This window comes from Sciurus carolinensis, chromosome 12 (genome assembly GCF_902686445.1).
Source record: "Sciurus carolinensis chromosome 12, mSciCar1.2, whole genome shotgun sequence".
NCBI lineage: Eukaryota > Metazoa > Chordata > Mammalia > Rodentia > Sciuridae > Sciurus > Sciurus carolinensis.
This window is the reverse complement of record NC_062224.1, coordinates 106,244,353-106,266,344: the sequence shown is the minus strand read 5'-3', so window position 1 is coordinate 106,266,344 and position 21,992 is coordinate 106,244,353. Positions and strand designations below refer to the sequence as shown.

At 52.8% G+C, this 21,992-nt stretch overlaps 1 protein-coding gene across 1 annotated transcript; it reads left to right on the top strand.

Moving 5' to 3' along the window:
• The first annotated feature begins 7,884 nt into the window (after window positions 1-7,884).
• On the top strand, window positions 7,885-19,130 carry Tor3a (torsin family 3 member A). The gene is made up of 6 exons (XM_047520962.1): window positions 7,885-8,556; window positions 8,861-8,974; window positions 10,622-10,887; window positions 12,529-12,707; window positions 17,697-17,821; window positions 18,315-19,130. Exons 1-6 carry the CDS (start codon window positions 8,316-8,318, stop codon window positions 18,563-18,565), a joined length of 1,176 nt encoding a protein of 391 aa, XP_047376918.1. The 5' UTR covers window positions 7,885-8,315; the 3' UTR covers window positions 18,566-19,130.
• Window positions 19,131-21,992: the final 2,862 nt, after the last annotated feature.

The following is a 21,992-nucleotide window of genomic DNA, read 5'->3' as shown; positions in this document are numbered from 1 at the left end:
GCCAAAATAGCATTCTCTGTTGGAGGGGATATGTTTTTAAGATAAAATTGAAGGGAAGGGCAAAATCAGAAAGAAGTTCAGGTTTTTGAGCAACTGGATAGTATTGTGTTTTGTTTGTTTTAAATTTTGTTCTAATTAGTTATACGGTAGTATGGTTTTGATGATCTTAATGGAGGGAAGAAAAAAGACACTTGGTAAAAGCAGAATCCAGGAGATGACCGGTTTCCCTGTATTTAGGTTCTTGGGTATCTGAAAAGCAAACGTGACTTTTACGTGGGTAAAATCTACATTCCCATAATTGTGTCCAAATCAACCAAAAAATTGTCTCTAGAGAAAATTCTTTTTTTTTTTTTTTTTTTTTTTTTTTTTTTTTTTTTTTTTTTGCGGCACTGGGGATCGAACCCAGGGCTTTGTGTTTGCGAGACAAGCACTCTACCGACTGAGCTATCTCCCCAGCCCGAGAAAATTCTTTTACAACTCAAACATGAATTTTTTTCCTCCTCTTTTGCCTAAAGCAGCTGGCAGATTCTTTCCAAATTAACAAAGCAAACTGAAATAACCCCTTGAATAAGTGAGACTGCCTGTGATCTCTGTCATCCTCATTTCTCTCTTGAAATAAATTTCCACCACTGCCTTTAAGGCATTTGGTCATTGAAATTGGTGTTTTTGTGAGAAAAGGCAACTCTTCTACAGGGGACAGTGTATACCCTGCTGGTGGCTGGACTGAGCTGTGACTTGGAAGACTAGAATCAAAAGATTTTAAGCCTTCTGGGCCTTGAAATTAAGGAGTTGACAAAAAGAGCCTGAAGATTTTGGTTTACATCAAATCCTGATTTCATTGCTTAGTCTCATTTGATTTTTGACCCCATGATGAATAGTATTCTGTCTCCTCTCAGCACTCTCAAATTCAGGCTGTTGAAATACAGGTTCTGGTGTGTACACAGCTACAGAAAAGTCATAGCGCAGAGCAGGGCAGGCCTGGGAGACCCGCTGCCTGCGCCCTGCTTCATCTTCTCCAGGTGCCGTTGCAGTTTGGTACTTCTTTCAAGCACAGGCTAATATTTAAACAGTGGTTGAACAAACTTCATGACAGTCACTGGAGACCCGTTTGGGGCAATTACCCTTTCAAAAATGGCTTTCAAACTTATGCCCATTTTCTCACATTGAAAGATAACTGGGTACCTGTAACTACTTTAAAACGACGTGAAATTAGGAAACTTTCATACTTTTTATATACATCTTGAGGTGGTTATAAGAATAGACCAAGTTTTTAAAAGGATATTGATTTAAGAGGACAGATGTTAACACACAACGCTGAAATAGTGTTGACAAGGAGGCATGGATTCCAGTTGTTGGACCACTTGCTATGTGTGTCCAGGAACTTCACAGTCCAGCTTGAGAATACCTTGGTTGGTGCTTAACCTAATGCTTCTAGGAGCCAGTAGAAAGGACGCCAGTCTGCTCTGCTCTGCTTGTGAGTGTTCATGGAACTAAATTTTGGATTAGTGTTCTTTTCAAATACCTGCTGCCTTTGGTGTGTGACAAGGAGATGAGTAAGAACTGTTCTCAGAACGGGAACTTTATTCAAACATCAAAGGCAGAAGATTCTGCTAAGGGAAAAAACAGGAGGGAGAGCTGTTTTGACAAATGTTCCATCTGCCAGGCACATTGACACAGGCCTGTATTCCTAACTACTTGCAAGACTGAGGCAGGAGGATCACAAGTTCAAAGCCAGTCTCAGCAACTTAGGGAGACCCCATATCAAATTAAAATGAAATAGCAGGGAATGTAGTTGAATGGAAGAGTGCCACTGGATTCAATCCCCAGGGCTGGGTGGGGTTAAAAAAAAAAGAAGTCTCATACTTTCTTCAGAGCATTTGTAGAAATTGTACCATTTCATTCTTTTCAAACTCATGATCTTAAAATGTGTTCAGAGCCATAGTGGTCAAAATTAGAACTGAGCTGAAAGAGTGGTGTGACGTGATGCTGAGAACATAAACTTATATTCTAAGTTAAGGTTGGGTTAAACTGGAAAAGTATGTCTGGGTGAATCTTAGAGAAAACTTGCCATAAACTTAGAGCCCTTAAACTCACAAACACTAAGTTCTGTTTGAAAAAAGAAATCTTTTAGTTTTGTAATGCTGGCCTCTTTGGGTTTTGCTATTAGAATATACAGCTATTGCAGTCAGACTGTTAGAGGGTTTTTGTCAGCTCTAAGTTAGGTATGCCCACTGAACATCTAGATAGATGCAGATATATTTAATATAAAACTAGGAAAATCAGAACCGATTGCCATTTTTGCTCTCCTCCTACTTCTTAAAAATGTGTATTCCAAAGTGCATGGAAATTTGGGCATATAGGTCTCACTTTAAAACAGTTCTTTAATAATATAAGGTTGAATTGTGCTTTGGCAGGGAGGGTATAAGTAATTCTCTGTGCAAAACAAATTAATATTGTTGAATATAGCTTAAGGCACTTCTCCCAATATATTGGCACTCAGGGTTAATAGGTGAAATGTAAGAAGAAAATGGAAGAATTCGGGTATATTCATTTGCATATTATTTTGGGATAGTCAAATCCTGTACAAGGCAATTTTTCAGTGTCACCTGAAGGCAGCATTTTCTTCCACAGAAATCCATCTTTCATTTTTTTAAAAAAAGCACTTTGGCCTCCCCTTCCCATGCTCTGTGTTCCCCTGCCTCCTCCCTCAGTCCTCCCTGTACCTATCCTCTTTGCCAAGTAAGGGGCCACCCGTGGGGGATGGTAACGCCCCCTGCAGTGAACCATCTTGTACAAGTTGTCCTGTGAGCTTAGGCTTCAGGAAGCATGGGCAAAGCTGTTCGTATTGATAGTCACATAATTCTAGCAAGGAAAATGTATTTGTTTTGACACAGGAAAATACTGACTTACATTGCAGAAGGACTTGAAAAAAGGTTCTCTCCTCAGTCTCTGTACGTGGACTTCAGTAACACATAGAGTATCCATTCTGCACACACCTGCCAGGCAGGCCTGGTGGCCAGGTTGGACACCTGTCCCTGGGAAGCTTGCTCCATGGGGGAGGCCTGCTTCTCTCCCTTCCACTCCTTCAGTCTGGGTGATGAATAGGGTTTGGGTACTGTACTGTGGCAGGTTTTTAGGAACCAAGGTGTTCCTCACAAACAGAATGCTGGGGGAAACAGTAATTTACTGGGAAGCTAATTTATTTGCTTAAAGGGAGGTGTAGGATCACTACCCTCTTGTTTGGTCTGCCAAGGATTTCCTCTCAGAGCAGTTGCACAAATAGAGGATGTACTTGGTAAGACACCACACAGTACAGCTAATGTGTTCTGTGGGTTTCGATGCTGAAAATAAAGATTTTAATAAATATTGAGGTATCATCTTTTAATCATTTTTCCCCTCACTTCCAGGATTTTCCCAGTGTTTTCTACTTGTTTCCTACTCGTTTTTTAGGGGACAGATTATCTTTTGCACCCACTTAAACTTCCTCGGGATTGCTTCACAGCATCTGATGGATAAAATCTTTAAATTTTCATACTAAATAATGTCCTGTGGTTGTAACTATACCAAGTTTCCCATAAAATCATTCACAGGGTCAGGCATGGTGCTACATGCCTGTAATCCCAGCCGCTGAGGCAGGAGGAATGCAGGTTCAAAGCCAGCCTCAGCAATTAAGATCAAGGCCCTGTCTCAAAGGCTGGGGATGTGGCTCAGGGGTTAAACACCCTTGGGTTCAAACCCTGGTTAAAAAAATAATGATTTCTCATTGCTTTTTGTATATTTAGTAGTTAACTCCGTTCTTGCATTTTCTTGTGGCAAGAACTGTGAATTCTAAAGAACTTGTCGGCATAGTACCATGCAGGCAGAAGAGAAGACTGATTGCCCTGATTAGAATTCTTAGAACACCCAGATTTTTAGCTGTTGACATGGAAATCCATCCTAAACCTCGATAAGACAAGAAATCTCAAGCGTTCTTGAGATTTCCTCTTGAGTTGTGTCATATCTGCCAGCTTGGTTGTATGTTCTTAAACACATGCAGGAGACCAAGGCCTGGTATGTGCTCCTCACAGACCCACCACACACAAATCCTCTTGCAGGCTAAATTTCCGGGTTCATTTGCTTCTCAAATGTATTAGAATGACTGGTATTAGAACTTGAAAAAGGCAGCTGGGAGTGAATGGGAGATGTTCTGTTACTAGTGATCTTACCCAGTGTGTTTGCCTAGAAAACAAATTCCTAGCAGCCCTCATTTTGCAAGACTGGTTTCCTCAGTGGGGTTTGGTGAGGTAAGTGGCAGTGTAAACCCCAGGCAACCATGGCGTAAAGTCACCATTTGTGAGGTTTTGGTCTTTGTAGACATTGGATATTGTGAAATGGAAATGACAGTGACATCCCACTCTCAAAGAGCCTCTGATCTCATCCTGGAAGAGGATAACTTTGTGAGGCACCAAATGCTTCAGAAATTATGTAAATTAATTACCTGAAAATAAGGAGCAGGAAAGCAGCATGGCGTGGGGTCAGCAGTAGGCACACACAGAAGGGGATGTGGAGCCGACTACCCCTGGGCAGTAGAGCCTCCCAGGCCTCCACTGGGCTTAGTACCTGGGTGGCTAGGAAGACCTTCAGGAGTTTCCGTGGTCTCATGAGGAAACCTGGCTGTGCCCTGCTTCTTGAGAGGTGAGGCTCCAGCCGTGATGCCCCAGTGCACCGTGGCAGAGATGTTAAAGCGACCACTTACTTACAGATGAACCGGGGAACATTCATCTCATGTTTTGAGAGTTTTATTTATTCAGAGATAGAGACGATTTGTACCCAAAGATTTTCAAGGCAGATGGTTCTGCCCACCTTCAGCAAGTTCGGGAATGTCACATAAAGCTTGTTTTATTCAGATTACTTCAGCAAATGTGTCACATACCCATTTGATCTTAGGAAGACATTGTTAAAATGAAGATGTTGATTCTGTAGGTCTGAGAGCCTGAGAGTGCCTTTCTGACAAGCTCCCACGCAGTGCCAATGCCAATGCCAATGCCAGGATGCATTGAGGAACCAGTGCCTGTAGTTCTCACAATAGCCTCTAGATGTCCCCACCACCCATGAGCTCTTGCTCCAACCCCTGAGAATAACATGTTAGCCATTTGTTGAAATACTCAGACTTATCTAGATTCTGGTGTTTGGATTCGTTGTCTCTATTTTAGGCCTTTTTGGTGAAAAAAAGTTTACCTCTATTTTTTAGGAAAGTATCTCGAAATCAAGTTGGTTCAATAACTTTCTGGTGACCTACTTTATTCACCATTAAGTGCTAAATCCAGACCAAAGCATCTCAGGTATTAGCAGTTATCACTAGCTGACAGTTTCAAGTAGAGGTATTGTTTTCACAATCTTAAAACTTGGATTGTTTTTTGGGGGGCAGTGCACAGGGGCATGTAACCACTGAGCCACATCCCCAGACCGTTTTTATTTATTTTTTAATTTTGAGAGTCTCACTAAGTTGCTTTAGGGCCTCACTAAATTGCTGAGGCTGGCTTTGAACTTCAATCCTTCTGCCTCAGCCTCCCAAGCTGCTGGGATTACAGGTGAGTGCCACTGCACCTGGCTTGTAGCTCAGTAATTTGAGGGTAAGTACAAGAGATTGAACCCAGAGGCCTATGCATGCTAAGCAGACTCTACCATGAGCTTTATCCCAGCCCTGTTATTGGTAATTTATCACCATAAATTCACCTATAAACATCAATATTAACAGAGAAACAACATGTATCCCATTTGTTTACAATAATAAAAAAAAAAACATCAATATTAACTAATGGCATCCCAGCCTCCTCTAGTAGTCTATTTTATATATCATATAAATAAATACATTTGAAAATAAAAAAGTATTTTTATGATGCACTCGAATGAACCCATTTAATCTTAGCAGGCTTATGTATCGCGTCCCACCGCGTCCCTTTCTGGCCGCAGAAAGACACGACATACGTCTGAAGCTTCAGAAGTTTATTGTGCACGGTCTTCCTTCCTTTCCTTCCTTTCTGTCCCTCTCTCTTTTACTCTCTCTCTCTCACTTTCCCCCTCCTGCGCTCTCCTCTCTCCCTCTTACTTAGCCGTTCCTCTCCTTCTCTCACTCTGCTCTCGCCTGCTTTCATCCGCTTCTGCGACCGCCTTCCACCTCTCTCTTGCACTCTCTTCTGCATAACCCCCTCCCCCAGGAAGACGCCAAGCTTATATACACTTCAACCAATCAGGGGAGAGTACACGAGGTAAACGCGCGGACAGCTGCAGGCATAGAACAGTTACGGGAGGGAGGCATGCTCTAATCAATTAGCCACTCATCAGAATTTGCTGGTTGTTTACTGTATAGCTAGCCGCTTTTGGCCCAGCGCCAGGCGCCATCTTGACTATGCCCGAGGCTCTGGAAACCCCGACACTTATGATGCTTTTATGGGTGGGGAAATCGAGGCATAGGGTAGTTAGGTAACCCCTGAAGTTGCACAATTAGAAAATGGTAGAAGCTCTTCAGTTTTTCACTATGCTAGATTGCCATTCACGCTCAAACAACATTGACTGAGTTAAAGTTTTCGGTTTTCAAATAAGCAGGTACATATTAGCTCCACGTCACGTTATATAACAAATACCTGAGATAATTATAAAGGAAAAAGTTTATTTTGGTTCATGGTCTTGGAGGTTCCTTCCTTCCATGCTCAGGCAGACCCATTGCTTTTAGGCCTCTGGTTGGGGGAAGGAGGAGGCAGTGCATCGTGGCAGGAATATGTGGCAAAGCAAAACTGCGGATCTGGTCAGGGAGCAAAAAAGGAAGGAAACTGGATCCCACAGTCCCCTTTATGGTCATGTCTCCAGTGACCCAAAGACCTCCCACTAGGCCTCCAACTACTTTCCCCTACTTCCCAACAGCACTAGGCTGAGAGCCAGTCCTCCAACATGTGGGTCTTGGGGCGACTCAAGATCCAAACTGTAGGGCTTGGGTTGTCAGTGGTAAAGTGCTTGCCCAGCACTCGAGGCCCTGGGTTCCATCCTCAGCACCACATAATGATGACAAATAAATACAGGTATTGTATTCGTCTGAACTTAAAAAAAATCCAAACCATAGCTCGTGTGTCAAGGTTAACTCCTCTAAAGGAGTCCACTTTATTGCAAGCAAGTCATGCTGTACTGGTGCCTTGGCTGCTCTCTGTGGAGAGTTTAGGTTCCCTTTTGACATCACTGTAAGACACAAAATACTTAACATTTCTTGTCAACTGAACTCTCGGTGTCCTGGCAAATGCGCTTGTTTGACCTCTGTGGCTGAATAAACTGGCAAATTTGGCGAGCTGCTGAGGATGGGGCAGCCTTGGCATTGAGTGTGATCTAAGATTGGGATGAACCGACAGGCAATTTGTGATGTTTGTTTGCAAGGCACTGGTGCTCAGATTCACCTGACCAACTGGGGAGCCCAACCTCAAAGCACTAAACAAGACATTGTCCAGGTCCCTTGATCCTTTGGCAGTGGTTTCCAACTAGGACAGGATATTCTTTCGACACTGATTTCAGTACCTCTAGGTTGGTTTTGAAAATTGCATTAGGCTCTTCCGAAATTTAAAACAACTTTGTCCTGTACTCCATATTACAAAGAAGGGAATCTAAGGGAAGTTCCCCCTCAAGTCTCGCTCGTAGTCACAAACACTTGAAAGTCGCAAACCCAGCAGAGTGCGCAGAGCACTTAAACGCCTTTTTCATGAGACATAATCACATCAATAGGAGAACTCGTGATTTCCCCGTGATTTGGGGGACGGGGGTTTCCAAAACCCAAATGCCTCCAAACTTGAAACCTTCAGCTTCCTCTCTTTGGTGGAGGCCCTGCTGGTTTGGCTGCTGTTTGTTTCCCTCGGCAGGGGAGCGAGGGCGACCTCGGCCAGACGGGCTTGCTACTGCGCGCCTTCTTCCCGGGCCCCACCGGCGTCCCCCCTTCCTCAGGTGGTAGGCGAAGGGGCAGGGCACGGAGGGTGCCCGGATTCGGCAGGCCAGAGCTGCCGAAAGCCATGAGAGGACGACGCTGGCTTTCCGGCCTGGCGCCACCGCCTTTGCGGCCGCAGTCTGCCCCAGAATAGACTGCGTCCCTGAAGCGGCGGGGTGGACGGGGCCTTCCGTCGGCCTCGGGATGCCGTCCCGGGACACCGGCCTGGGTTTCGGTTTCCTGCTCGGGTCACGTGCGAAGGGCAGCCGGGCGGGTCGCCATAGCAACACCAATCGCGGGCCCGCCTGGCTGGTGCCCGCCCCGCCCGGGCCTTAAGGAGCGGCACCCGCGGCGGCGGGGGCGGCAGAGCCCGGCCATGCCTCGCGGCCCGCGGCGCCCGCTGGGGCCTGGCCTCCTGCTACTGCTGCTGCTGCCGCTCGCGGCCGCGCCTGGGCACCGCGGCGCCGAGGGGCCGTGGGAGGGCGCCGAGGAGCCGGGCTCGGCGCGGGCCTGGCTGCGCGCGGCCGGGGCCCTGTCCCGGCGGTACTGGGCGCTCTTCAGCTGCCAGGTGTGGCCAGACCACTGCGACGAGGCCGCCGCCGACGCGGGGCCCGGCGGTAAGGGACCCCGCGGGGTGGCGCTGCGCAGCCGCGCGGGAGCCCCGCCTGGCGCACAGCCCGGCGGCCGCTGATGGCTCGCGGGCCTCGGGCGCGCGGCCGCGGGCAGGGGGCTCGCCCTGGTTCCCTCGGGTGGCTCGCCAGGCCAGGCTTGAGCACATACAGTGGGCAGAAGCTGGACGGGGCGACTTGGGACCTGAGCCCTGGTTCCGGCGCTGTCACTGGCACATTGTGTGGTATGGTTGTCGCATCACGGTCGTGGGCCAAAGAACCTTGTCCTTGCCTCACAGCTCCTCTTTTCCAGGCTGGAGCCTTCCTGGTTTGGGTCAGCGGTACCTGGATGTCCTCTCCACGTGGTACCGCGGCTTCCAGGAGCGCTGCCCTGGCGGGGATTGCAGGATCTCCAACAACTTCCCAGGTGGGACCGGGCTTGGCTTCCAGGGGCCTGCGGGGAGGGGAGGTGGCTGCCCAGGTGCCGAGCTTTTGCCATCCCGCCCAACCTCCTCCCGCGCAGGAATTGTCACGCCGGAATTTCACTCAGGTCCGCAATGATTTGAGAATCTTCTTTGGACAAGACGTTAAACCTCTGGGCTTTCCAGAGATAACACCCTCCAAAATGGGAAGAATGTGAGACCAACATTAGTCACTAATGGATTTTGCATTCACCCATCTAGAGAGAGAGGCCAGAGCACTTCTGTCCCACCTGGGTTTTTTTTTTGTTCCATGTTGTTGTCCTGGAGATGGAACCCAGGGCTTCACACATTCTGGGCAAGGGCTCTAACATCGAGCAACGCGCCCAGCCCTGCAGCTGGCTTTTGAAGGAGTATCAAGGTACTTGAATCTGGGAAGAGAAAACCTTGTTCACCTTTAGTTTCATGGCTCAGAGCTTGTTGGAATCCATGGGAATGTCATGAACATGTCACACCAGACTAAGACAACCGGGAGGCGGGGGCACTGCCAGAGGTGGGACAGGCCTGTCTGCCCCCTGTGGAGACGGAAGATTTTCCTCTGTCCTCCCTCCCCATGTTCTGCCATACCTGAGAGTGGGTCCTAGGAAAAAGAATAGCTGATGTCTGTGGAGCTCTTGCTGTGTACCAGGATTGCCCCTTAACGCAGCATATCCTGTGACCCTCCAGGAGAGTCAGGCCCAGAGGACCTTGCTTCTCTAAACAGGAATAGTGACCTCTCAGAGTGGTCAGAAGGATCAAGCAAGAGAACCAATCAGAAAACTGTGTGTTGTGATTCAAACCCTTTCTAATCCTTGGCCAACAAATGTCTGGGGGACACAACTTGGGTTTCCAGTTTATCTTGCATCAGTGAAGATGGCTCAGCAGCTGAAATAGGAGATTGTTTCTGGTTGTAAACTAATCCATATTGGCTAGCACATGGACTGAAAATTGCCCTGCCCGTGTGCCTACGAATGCCGCATGTGCCCTCTCGTGTGTGTTTATTTAATTCCGGTGACTGTATTTGCATGCTGCAGGTGGTTCACATCTTAACTCTCAGAGGGTAACATTCAATCTAGTCTGTTAAAGGACCATTAGGCTTGCAGTGTTTTGCAGAAGTTCCCTGTTTTCCCCAGGAGCAGTTAGTTTCTTGCCTAGAGTTTCCCTGATCCCAGCATTTCCATCCCCACAAATGAGACCCACCCTGGACATTAGGTCGCTTGACTGGAAAAAGTGCCAGTGACACAGTATGCTAGGGACATGGTCTGGCACAGGACAGAACACCAGACTAGGCAGAGATCCGGAAGTCTTTATTTGATCTGCTGATTCGGAATAAGACCTCAGATGTGCAGTTGGCAAGTTTCCTCCCTTCCCCCAGCATACCAGTTGTTCCCCAAGATTGTTCTGGCTGGGGACACCTGTTCTCTCCCTGAGTTCAGTCTCCATTTCTCAGACTTCAGAAAATAGCCCTTGAGTCCACTCTGCTGCGAGGTCTGCCCTCTGAGGTCAAATGGGATGATCCCACCTGAGGGGTGACAGATGCATGGCTGACCACTGCCCCATTGCGGGGTCATGCCCGTGTGTGCCTCTCACTGTGGCCTCCTCTTTCCTGCCCCCAGGTTTAGAGTCTGACCTGAGTGGGCGTCTGCACGGCCAGCATTTGGCCCGAGAGCTGGTCCTGAGAACAGTGAGGGGCTACTTAGAGATGCCCTGGCCAGAGAAGGCCCTGGCTCTGTCATTCCACGGCTGGTCTGGCACAGGCAAGAACTTTGTGGCACGGATGCTGGCAGAGAACCTGTATCGGGACGGGCTGAGGAGTGACTGTGTCAAGATGTTTATTGCCATGTTCCATTTTCCACACCCCAAGTATGTGGACCTGTACAAGGTGAGGCGGGTGCGCCGGGGAGCCATGCGACCCAGGGCTGGGGCTGGAGGGAGGCCTCCGCTGACGGCGCCCCCAATACCAGCTCTTCTTCTCAAGGGGAAGGCTCTGGTGAAGCCTCGGGGAGGGCAGGACCCAGGCCGCTGTAGTGACAGACCCATAAGGCCCCGAACCTTCAGGGGACCACCTACTGTCCCGACTCCACTCCTGGGCTCTGTCTCTTCAACAGCCCCCCTCGAGAGGCCGGACCCAGCCTAACAGGACCATTGTGTGTTGACTTTCGTGTCAGGGAAGTAGTGAAATGTCATAGGGAATGTGGGACAGAGAAAAGCAAGAACTTTGCCATCACCTCCCCGCGCTGACAGCCCGGCTGGCTCTCAGCGGTGCTTTGGTGTCAGGCCTTTCCCGGGCGCCATTCCATGCCACTGCAATTTTATTGGACAGAAAGTTGCATGTCCTGCTTTTTTCTTTTTTTTTTTTTTTTTTATGCCGTGCTGGGATGGAACCCAGGGCCTCCAGCGTGCTAGGCAAGCTACCTCCTGAGCTGTGCCTTTTTACAAAGAGGCAAGTCACATCAGGTGTTTCTCCCTGTCTTCCCATGGTGACTCATTATGCCAACAAGTAGGAGGGCAGAAAGTTCTTTGCTGTTCTGCTATGTCCCGGTTCTTCCCATTCAGACCTGTAGCGTTTAAAATTAGCCAGAAAATGAGCAAATTCCTACTGCGAGGAAATGAGTGCTCTGTCTCTGGCTTTTAGTTACTAGAGTCTGAGGCTGGAGGTTGTCCTGGTCACCTGGCAGTGTCAGTGCGACCTTAGAGGGCGAGGGCAGGGGCAGGGCGAACCGTCCTGAACTCCAGATGGCCTGCAGGCAGACGGCCAACCAGCCGGGCCTTCTCAGGAAAAATTATCCGACTTTGTGGATCCCAGCTTCCCCACTGTGGAGACTGGCATGTCACCCCACACACACACCCGTGCCCTCGGGTGACTGGGGGCTGAAGTCGGACTCCAAGGAGGTTAAGGGTGGGCAGGGTGTGTAGACTAGGGTAAGAACTAAGTATATTCTTTGCGCAGTCCTGGGGACGCCACAAAAGAGCTTTTATTCAATCAAGGGTTTACTCTCTTGGCTGTAGCGAGAGCCCCCCACTTCGGGGATCCCTGCATTACAGGGTGGCTGGGCCCCAGAGGCGCTCAGGAGTCTCGCTCCCTGAGCTCTCGGCCCAGCCTGGGTGCAGTGGGCGCTCTGCTCCTGGGAGTGCAGGCAGGGCACTGGCCCCCACAGCAGAGCCTGCCCCTGCGCTTGGGGAGTCGACTTGGCAGGTACTCCCAGGACAGGCCTAGTCCTGGAGAGGAGGGAGAAGGCCGGAATGGGGGCCTGTTCCCAGGTCAGCAGGTTTCTTTCCATTACCCCCAGACCCCTTCCTCTCCCCGGGCTAGGGCTGCGAACTGCAGGTTCAGGGGAATCAGCTGGAAACCTGCCAGCAAATGGGTGTGAGCCCTGCCCCCAGAGGCATGGATTTGAGGTCCTAGGAGGGGTGGAACCAGTCCCAGGCAACCCACTGCAGATGTCCTGGGGCTCCGACCCGACCCGACTGGCTGGAGGGTGGGATGTCCCCAGGTTCCCGCAGCTGCCCACGTCCCGCGCAGGAGCAACTAGCAGGCCAGATCCGGGAGACACAGCAGCGCTGCCAACAGAGCCTGCTCATCTTTGACGAGGCTGAGAAGCTGCACCCGGGACTGCTAGAGCTCCTTGGACCATACCTGGAACGCCAGGCCACCGAGGGCTGCAGCACCAGGCCTCCCAGAACCCTCTTTCTTTTTCTCAGGTGAGGTCTGAGGAGGAGCAGTCGGCAGGGCTGGGTGCGGGGACTGTGCGGGGCTCGTTGCTGTTCTGGACAGCAGACGGCTCATTAGCTCAAAATCAAGCCCCGGCTACCCTGGAGAATTCCCAGGGCAGGCGGCTCAGCCCCAGAGGCCTGCAGTTCTTTCTGCTAAGAGGAAGCACTGGCCAAACCCCAGGGTGCATTGTGTTGGATGAGCTCTCTCCACTTGTGGCTTGATCCAGGCTACCCTGCAGGACTTAGCACAGGGCTGCATTTCCTGGCTTTTGTTCTGCGGAGTACCCCAGGCTCTTGAAATGGCCTTGAACTTGTCCAACTGTCTTTTTGTGGAGGCTTCGACTTGAAGCTCTGCGAAAGCGTCTTGCAGACTTCCTAAAGTCAGATCTCCCCCCTCGGCCTGCTCCTCCTCCCCACCCCTGGCTGCCCCGCTGCAGGGGATTTTTCTGGCCTTGGGGCACACCTGGTGAGGATGGGGAGGTGGGGACAATTCTTGCCCAGGCTTGAGAGTGGAGGGGTGAGCTGAAGGCAGAACTCTTCAGTGAAGGACCCTCAAAACAAGGTGGGACAGGTTTAAACTAGCACCAGGTCAGGATTCCAGTGTGACGGCAAGTCCACCATGCTGTGTGGGCTTGTGGGACTTGAGCTGTGAGGTGGGGGACGAGGGTCCCAGGGCGAGCTGGAGAGAAGAGACGTCTGATGCGGTTTGCAGGCCCAGAGGCAGGCATGGGGGACGGTTGCTTCTTGGACTCACTCTCACACCCATGTTCTAAGCAGCAGGCTCAGGGGTCCTCCTGTTGCGGTGAATCAGGCAGAGGAGGCCAGACAGAGGAGTGGCCTTGTGCCTAAGGCTTCTCCACGAAAGAAGTGGGGCGCAGGTGGTGGGGCGCGGGTGCTGGTGATACTGCCATTTACCGGTGACGAGTTCTGCTCCCTCTAACGTTGAAGATTGAACACTAGGGAAGCACGCCAAGGCAAGCATATTAAGCAGGTTTATTTAAAGGTAATAATACAGACTTCTCCCTGGAGGAAGAAGGGGGCCATGACTGATGTTCTAAAGTCCCAAGAAGTGAGTGCACCCTACATCTTTTATAGGTTAAAGTCTCTTTTGTTCTCCAGTTCTCTCCCCCTTATCTCTCCTTCCTGCCTATGTGACTAGGCCTGGTTTTGCATAAAGTGAGAAGCCATGGGCAGGGGGAGGGCCAGGGTGATTCAGCCAGGCGGGGGCCTGGGGGCATTAGCATCTCCTTGTCTGTAGTCCCTGACAAGAGCAGGTAATTTGGTAATCAGTGGGCTCTGGAGATCCTTGACATTCCATTCTCCCAGGGCTAGTCTCCTGCTTCCAGAGGCAGATGGCTTTCATGGCCTCCATTTCCTCGATTTGACCGATCCCCTGTTTCTACACTAACTGCCTGTCCCCAATTCTGCCTTCACTGGGGACCCTCTGAACCCGCTGCAGAAGCCCAGGGACCACCATGGGGATCCCTTTCACTTTTGTGTAGAAGCATTTGCTTCCCCTCTGGGATCAGGCCAGGGCCCCGCTGCCTCCGGGCCACCGCTGCACCCACTTCTCCACCTGGAAAGCCCTCGCCCAGCCCGGCCATGGTTGCTGAGCCCAGTGCCCTGGTCTCTAGGCAAACATTTGCCTTTGTAGCATTTTGGTTGCCGGCCAGCCAGCAGTGCTGTCTGTCTCCCCAGCAGTCCCACTTTCCCCCAGTGACCTGACCTTGGTGGACCGATTGAGGCCACGTGGCTGGTCACACGGGACGGAGGCACTGCCCGGGGCAAGTTGTCCTGCTAGACTAGCCCAGACCCCCCCTGCAGGAAGCAGCCAGCCTGCCCTCCAGGGGTAGCACACACCAGTGACAGGACTCAAAGGGTCACTAACTGTGGTGGCTCTGGCGCTGGTTTGCACCAAGCCCTCCCACCCTGAGAAGCTGTGGGCCAGGCTGCCATTGTCCACCCAGGTCATGCAGGGCCACATCCAGCAGGGCTTCCCCTCCCGCCGCCCAGGCCAGGTGTGACTGAAAGTGTGGCTCTGAACTCCTGAGGTGGGTGTCCAGTGGCAGGCAGGGACCGTGCCTCCGGACGTGCTTTCTACGATGAACTTCAGTGGATCCCCCTTGGTGGTGAGGATTTTTGTATTTGAAGACAAGCAATTTAAACTGCTAGCGTGACCAAGTCACACTAGGGGAACTCCTGCCATTTAATACTGGAAAATACCCTGAACCTGCTGTTTGAAATGAGACCTTGGCTTTGCTGGCCTGCCCTCTGCAGCGTCTGATGCCAGAGGCGACACGTCCCAATGCCACGGAACCCGGCTTTGAGGAAAGGCACTGGGTTGAAGGTCCGCCGACAAGGAGAGGAGGCAGCTCAAGCCTCTGCCCGTCCACCAATAGGTGGCGAGGGAAAGACCGGGCCAGAGGAGACCTGTGGGCAGTTCTGGTCCACCCTGCAGCCATCGAGGGTGCACCTTCTAATTTAGGTTCTGTCCTTCGGGTTCTGCTTGTTGGACGCTGGTTCCACCGGGCTCTCGGGTCATCTCAGGGCAGACCCCAGGGCGCCTGGTCCTGAAGAACAGCTCAGGCCCTTCTTAGAGCCTGGAGTTGCCTGTGTCATGGGGGCCTGGGAGGGCATGACAGGGAATTGTACTCCTGGAAGGCGGCGTCTGTCTGCAGGTGGCCTGTTGGTGGCAGCCCCTGAGGAGCTGAAGGTGAGGGGCCGGGGCACCAAGAGAGGGCCTCCCGGGCGATGCCTGGGTGTGAGATAAAGATGACATCCTGGCAGGGGAAAGACATCGGTTGTCCGGCCAGCAGAAGGGACCTTCAGAAGGGAGTGGGAGACGGTGCAGACAGACGTGCAGTGACGTCCACCTGCGGTGACGTCCACCATGCTGGGTACTGTGGCTCTTCAGATAAAGAGGTCAAGCTTCCGGGTCTCAACACACTGGAGTCTGGTGGTTTTCTGGGCGGAAGCCGGAAGGCACGGGGTCTGTGCCCCAGGGCTGGGTGAGCGGCCCCACTGGTCTCACCCTAACCTGGGCCTGCCCTTCAGGCCAGCGGGGACAGGCTACCCGCCTCTGCCTCCGGGGGAATGTGGGATGGTGCGGTCCCCTGCAGCAGGGTGCCTTGCGTCTGCTGATGCCTCAGGCGACCTGCAGCCCTTCCTACAGAGGTGGGAGCTGGGCAGCAGCTGCGGGCAGCAGGAAGCAGTGCTGTGAGCAGCCTTTCCTCCTGCCGGTGTGTGCAGGTGTGTGCAGGTGTGTGCCGGTGTGTGCAGGTGTGTGCAGGGGTTTGGGCAAGTCTGTCTGAGCAGCTGACCTGGAGGAAGCGGGGACTACCCTCGGTCCTGCAGGGTCATGGCCCCTAGTACAGTCTGGTCGTCAGGGATACATCGGTCCCTACAGGAAGGAGGCTCCGAACCACTTGGCTAGACAACCGGGCCGTCTGGCTTACCTGCCTGGCAGGGAGGGTGCCTGGCCCGGCCTCTCTCCGCCCAGCTGGGGAGAAGGGAGGCGGGGCGGGTGAGGGGAGGTGAGCGGAGCACCCAGCTCCTCCCCTTGCCTGGGAGCCTTGCGCATGAGCAGAGGAGGGAGTTGAGAGCAGGAGGGTGTCCCAGGGATGCAGTCGCCTGGAGAGCGGTGTGGAGGTGCTGGCCCCCATCCCTGCGGCCGGCTTGCTCAGTCCTCCCCATTGTCCCCCTCCCCATCCTGCAGGCCTGTGGACGAGCAGGTGACAGAGCCTGCGAGGCCCAGAAATGGAGCTGGGCAGGAGCTGCCTGGCCTGCCGCCTTGGGCGGGGTGGGAGAGAAGTGGGTGCTGGCACTGGGAGGAGGGTGCGCCTGCCTCTGCCAGCTCCTGTGGGTGGCTCTCCGGTTCCCCTCCTTCCCCCTTTCTAACCTCGTCCTGTCCTGTGCTTCAGGGCCCAATTCCCATTGCCTGGTGCCACCCCAAACCCTGGAGAGCAGAGGAAGGCTGGAACATGGTCGAGCCCGCTCGCCTCCCTCCCGTTAGGTCGACCCTGCCCGCTCACTGCCACTCAGTCCTGTCCCTCAGTTACAGGGTCCTGTGGAGGGTGTTGCTTTTCTTGCTTGCTTGCTTTTCTTGCTTTTCTTTTTGTTTTTTGGTACCTGGGATTGGCACTTTACCATTGAGCCACATCCCTCAGCCCTTTTTATTTTTTACTTTGTTAGAGGATCTCACTTAGTTGCTGAGGCTGCTCTTGAACTTGTGATCCTCCTGTTTCAGCCTCCCAGTTGCTGGGATTGCAGGCGTGTGCCGCCACGCCCAGCTCCATGGTGGTTCTTAAACTACTTCTTCAGTCCTCTCGGTCACCTTTCACCTCTAAGTATGGACTCCCGGCAGAAAGCTCTGGGACCCACTTTCTGCAGCCACCTGTGGCTCTTCAGTCCCCTCTCTGTAGCCCTGAGAGGGTCTCAGAACATAGAACTGACCGGTTGCCCCCCGAGGCCCTCAGCTCCAAGCCTCCAGTGGTTCTCCAGGCCTCCCCAGACCCTGCCTCTGGTGCTCGGCTGCACAGCCCCCTGCAGCATCTGCGCCTGAACACGCCCGTCCTCCTTGGGTCTGGGGTCACCGCTCACAGTAACCTGCACAGAAACGACGCCCTCCCTCTGAGGCCTCCTGCCCAGACGAGAGTGGCCCCTTCGTTAGCTCTTGCCACCATGTCCTGGAACCTTCCACACCTCTGCCCCCGTCCCAGACGCAAAGGAAGAACCAGGTCTCACCATGCTCGCTGCACCCGGCACGGTTTCCTAAGCCTTTGCCAAAAGGCAGCAGGAGGGGGACGACGGGTGGCAAAGCAGGACACCGTCTTTCCTGTGCAGCTGCTGGGGGCGCGAGGCCGGGCCCTTGACCTCCACTCTTCAGGCACCAGTGCTTTGGTCTCAGTGGTCAAGGAAGCCCTTGGGAATCTAGGTACAGAAACAAAGCGGCTGTCAACAAGCCTTCGTCTCTTGCAGTAACCTTGGGGGCAACGTCATCAATGAGGTGGTCCTGAAATGGCTTAGGGCTGGACATTCCCGGGAAGAAATCACAGTGGGACACTTGGAGCCCCATCTCCGGGCCGAGATCACGGAGTCCACAGGTGAGGGACCAGGTGGGATAGGCCACAGTTGGAGGTGACTGTCCTGTGAGGCGGGCAGGGGCTGGATAACCCAGAAGACACGCTGTGACCGGCTCCCACTGTCGACTGTGGGTGGCGCGAGGAAAGCGCCTTTTCCGAAAACGCTTTGAACGAGTCAGGGCACTGGCCCTGGAGATCCAGGAATGATCTCGGAGGCCCTGGGCTCTGAGCAGAGTGTCACTGTGCGACCCTCAGTGGTTCAGCCTCCAGCCAAAGGGAGGATGGCCCCTGCCTCCGGAGGAGGCCCCACACCAGGCACCACGCGCACCCCCTGGCCTGCCTCTGCTGGTCACCTGCGCTTGTCACTGAAGGGAGCCCAGCTGTGCTGCAGATAAGCCCCCGGGCACTGGCACAGGGACCAAGCCCTGCCCAGGCCGTAGGCTCAGGGACACATTAAAACCCCACTGGCTCAGCCTCGGGTCAGACCCCGTGTAACTTTCTTTCTTGATTTCAGACAGTGACTTTGGCCACAGCCGTCTTGTGAAGGGAAACCTGATTGACTTCTTTGTCCCCTTCTTGCCGCTGGAATACCATCACGTGAGGCTGTGCGCTCGCGACGCTTTCCTGAGCCAGGAGCTCCCATACACAGAAGAGTCCCTGGACGAGATCGCCAACATGATGACCTACGTCCCCAAGGAGGGACAACTCTTCTCCACCCAAGGCTGCAAATCTGTTGCTCAGAGAATCACCTACGTCCTGCCTTGAAGACCGAAGGAAGCCTTCCTGGAGCTGCCGGGCTGCCAGCCGGCATCCAGCAGTCACTGGCCAGGAGCTGTGACAGGAAGGCCTTACTCAGAAGCAGAGCCAGTTCTTAAAATCACGTGGTGCCTTAAAGACCCACCGACCAGAATGTGGGCCAGGAGGCTGGAGAAAGGCGGTGGGAGAGCGGCAGAGCCAGGGCTGGCTGCGGCTCTGCGGACCTGTCCCCAGCGGCCTCCCCGGCCGCCTGCGCTATAGCTCTTCCTGGCAGATGGCCAGGCTTGGGGGTTGGACCCGAGGCCGCAGGGTTCTTGGGTTACAGCAAAGGGCTGCTGTGGCCCGGCAGTGGGGACTCGACTGGCTTGCAGGGTGGGCAGGTGGCCTTCAAGCTGCTGCTCCCAGAGGAAAGCTGAGCAGCTTGTGAGCGGGTGGCGCCGGCCGCAGGCTGGGCTGCGGGGAGGACTGACCTCACGGAGGGCGCGCGGCCTGTTCGCTCCGCAGGGAGAGAAAACGTTCTTCACGCGGGGCTGTGACATACGTAGAGATTAAAGTTTTGTATTTTTGTAACATCCTTGGCCCACTTGCTCACTGAGACCTAACAGTTGTGCTCACTTAGCAAAATTTCAAACCCCAGGTGGTCCTGATGGGACCGTGGGGACAGGTGGACACCTGTATCCAGGGCTGGCCCTCCACGCGGTGCCCTCCACGTGAAAGCAGCCCGAGTCCGGGAGCGCGGTGCTCCCGGGGCTGAAGGGCAGGTCTGAACACCCTCCCCTCCGACTCCCTCTCGGCTCTTCCTTCTCTGCGGTCCTGGACTGCCACGCAGGTCTGCCCTTCCCTCGTCATATTTCCCAGTCATTCAAAGTCCCCCTGGACCCTCGCGTCTTCAGCTCTGTCTCCCCGCTGACACTCCATTAGGCTCAGCACTCAAGGGCAGGCGTAGCTGGCCCTGGCCACTTAGGTGCTCAAGAAACAGCCAATACATGAGTTAAAGGACTTGGTCTTACACCAGTCACAGGCCAGGAGTGAACTTGCCTGGCTCACACTCAGTCCCAGCTGCTGGTTTGCTGTCGCACCTCTGGAAGAGCATCAGCCACCTGGCCGTAATGCACACCCAGCTCTAAGTGCTAAATACACACTTCAGAAAGAATGTTCTGTCTTCACGTCTCAGAGACACAAAATAACTCATGTTCTGTTCTTTCAGCACCGCCTGTCACAGCACCGCCCATCTTGGTGTCATTGATAAATACAGGCTCTGAACCTCCCACCGCGGGAACAGACCAGCAAAGGAACACTTGCTCCCACGCATGTCCCACCGCCTCCCTGGGCTGCAGGTGGCGCCGCAGGCCGCCTCTTTGGGACACGGGAGTCTACCAACCTCACTTTAGCTTTCGCTTCCATTTGGCTTAACTGCCTGCCTTGTTGGATTTGAGTTACCTTCATAAAGTGCTGGGACACAGGGCCTGAGGTGGAGACGGAAACGCTCTCTCTACGGCCTCCGTCCAAGTCTCCAGGTCCCTGTGGAGCCGGCCAGTCCTGACATTGACCACCTGGGGCGCTGCAGGTGGAGGGCTCAGCTGCCCACAAGGTGGGATTGCAGAGAGCGTCACCCCACTTCCATCACCTGGGCGCGAGCCAGGGCGCCCACAGCCCTGTGATGGCGTGCACACTCGGGAAGCAGCTCACCGCTGCTGCTCTGACCCAGGTCAACAGTGACCGCCAAAGGAAGCCATGCCTGGAGCCCAGCCCCGGGCTGGCTGCGCTGCCACGGCTCTTCCGGCTCCAGGCCCTGTCCCGGCACCGCCTGTGCCCGCCGCGGGAAGTGCCCGGAGCCCGGCCCGGAGCCCCGGCGGTTTTACGGAGGCTGCACCGTGGGCTCACCATCAGTGAAATCGCTGGCTGCTGGCAAAAGTCCCTGCCACCTTCTGCTCCCACCGAGGTCAGGGAGTGGGGCTGAAGGTGCGACTCCAACCGCACATGGCTTCCTCTGGCAGCTGGTAGGCTTAAGGAGGATGTGGGAATAACCCTCCTGTCACCCCCACGCTCAGGAAATGCCAGCACCAGGAATGGAGGTCCAATGTGTGTCCCAGGCGGGGCTGTGGCCAGTGGCAGAGCGCTCACCCAGCATGCGGGAGGCACTGGGTTCGAGTCCCTGCAGTACATATAAATAAATAAAACAAAGGTCCATCGACAACGAGAATTTTTAAAAAATGTATGTCCTATTATAAAACTATCACAAGGTGTTTTAGAAGTGATAAAAGACAAATCTGGTCAATGTTAAATTTTTTGCTCAAAGTTAGAAAGCTAGTGGGTGGATGGTGGGATCCAACCCCAAGCAGTCTGACTCCGGCTCCTGGGCAAATCCCAGTCTCAGGTGCAGAGAATGTTGCATGGAATACAAAGAGGGCGACGACCCGCCTCCCAAATCAAACCAGAAGTGGTGGGAGAAGACACAGCAGCCCAGGAGCCAGAAACTGACGTCTAAACCCATTCCAGTGCCTCCTGGCCAGTGCATTCCACTGGTGCCTAACGAGGGCAGCGCCCACATGCACTGACCTTTGTTTTTAATTGAAGACCAAGTCAAGGAGAGAGTGCACCCCTGTAAGGACCTGCGCTTCATTTATCAATGCCACTTTGATGCCAAACATTTAATTTTTTTATTCTAATTGGTCATACATGGCGGTAGAATGCATTTTCACACATTGTACACAAATGGAGCACAATTCTCCGTCCTCTGACTGTATGTGGTCCTGAGTAACACCGGTAGTGTGATCACACGTGTAGAGGGTAGTAATGTCCGCCTCCATTTACTTTCCTTCCCATCCCCACTGCCCCACCCCTCCCCTCTCCCCCCTCTACATAATCCAGAGTTCCTTCATTCTTCCCTACCCACTGCCCACATGGATCAGTAGCCACTTATCAGAGAAAACATTCAGTCTTTGGTTTTTTGAGAATGGCTTATTTCACTTAGCACGATATTCTCTAGTTCCATCCATTTAACTGCAAATATCATAAGTTCATTCTTCTTTAAGGCTGAGGTAATACTTCATTGTGTATGTGTACCACATTTTCTTTATCCATTCATCTGTTGAAGGACACGTAGGTTGATTCCATAGTTTAGCTATTGTGAATTGAGCTGCGATAAATATTGATGTGGCTGCGTCACTGTAGTGTACTGATTTTAAGTCTTTGGGGTATAAACCAAGGAGTGGGATAGCTGGATCAAATGGTGGTCCCATTCCAAATTTTCTGAGCAATCTCCATACTTTCCATAGTGATTATACCAATCTGCAGTCCCACCAGCAGTGTATGAGTGTACCTTTTCCCCCACATCCTCAACAACACTTGGTATTGCTTGTATTCTTGATAATTGCCATTCTGACTGGAGTGAGATAAAATCTTAGTTTTGATTTGCATATCTCTAATTGCAAGA

Coding starts and splice junctions, on each gene's coding strand:
- Tor3a (XM_047520962.1), top strand. CDS start 8,316: ATGCCTCGCGGCCCGCGGCGCCCGCTGGGGCCTGGCCTCCTGCTACTG. Junction 10,888..12,528: donor AGTATGTGGACCTGTACAAG/GTGAGGCGGGTG, acceptor CGTCCCGCGCAG/GAGCAACTAGCAGGCCAGAT. Junction 17,822..18,314: donor CGAGATCACGGAGTCCACAG/GTGAGGGACCAG, acceptor TCTTGATTTCAG/ACAGTGACTTTGGCCACAGC.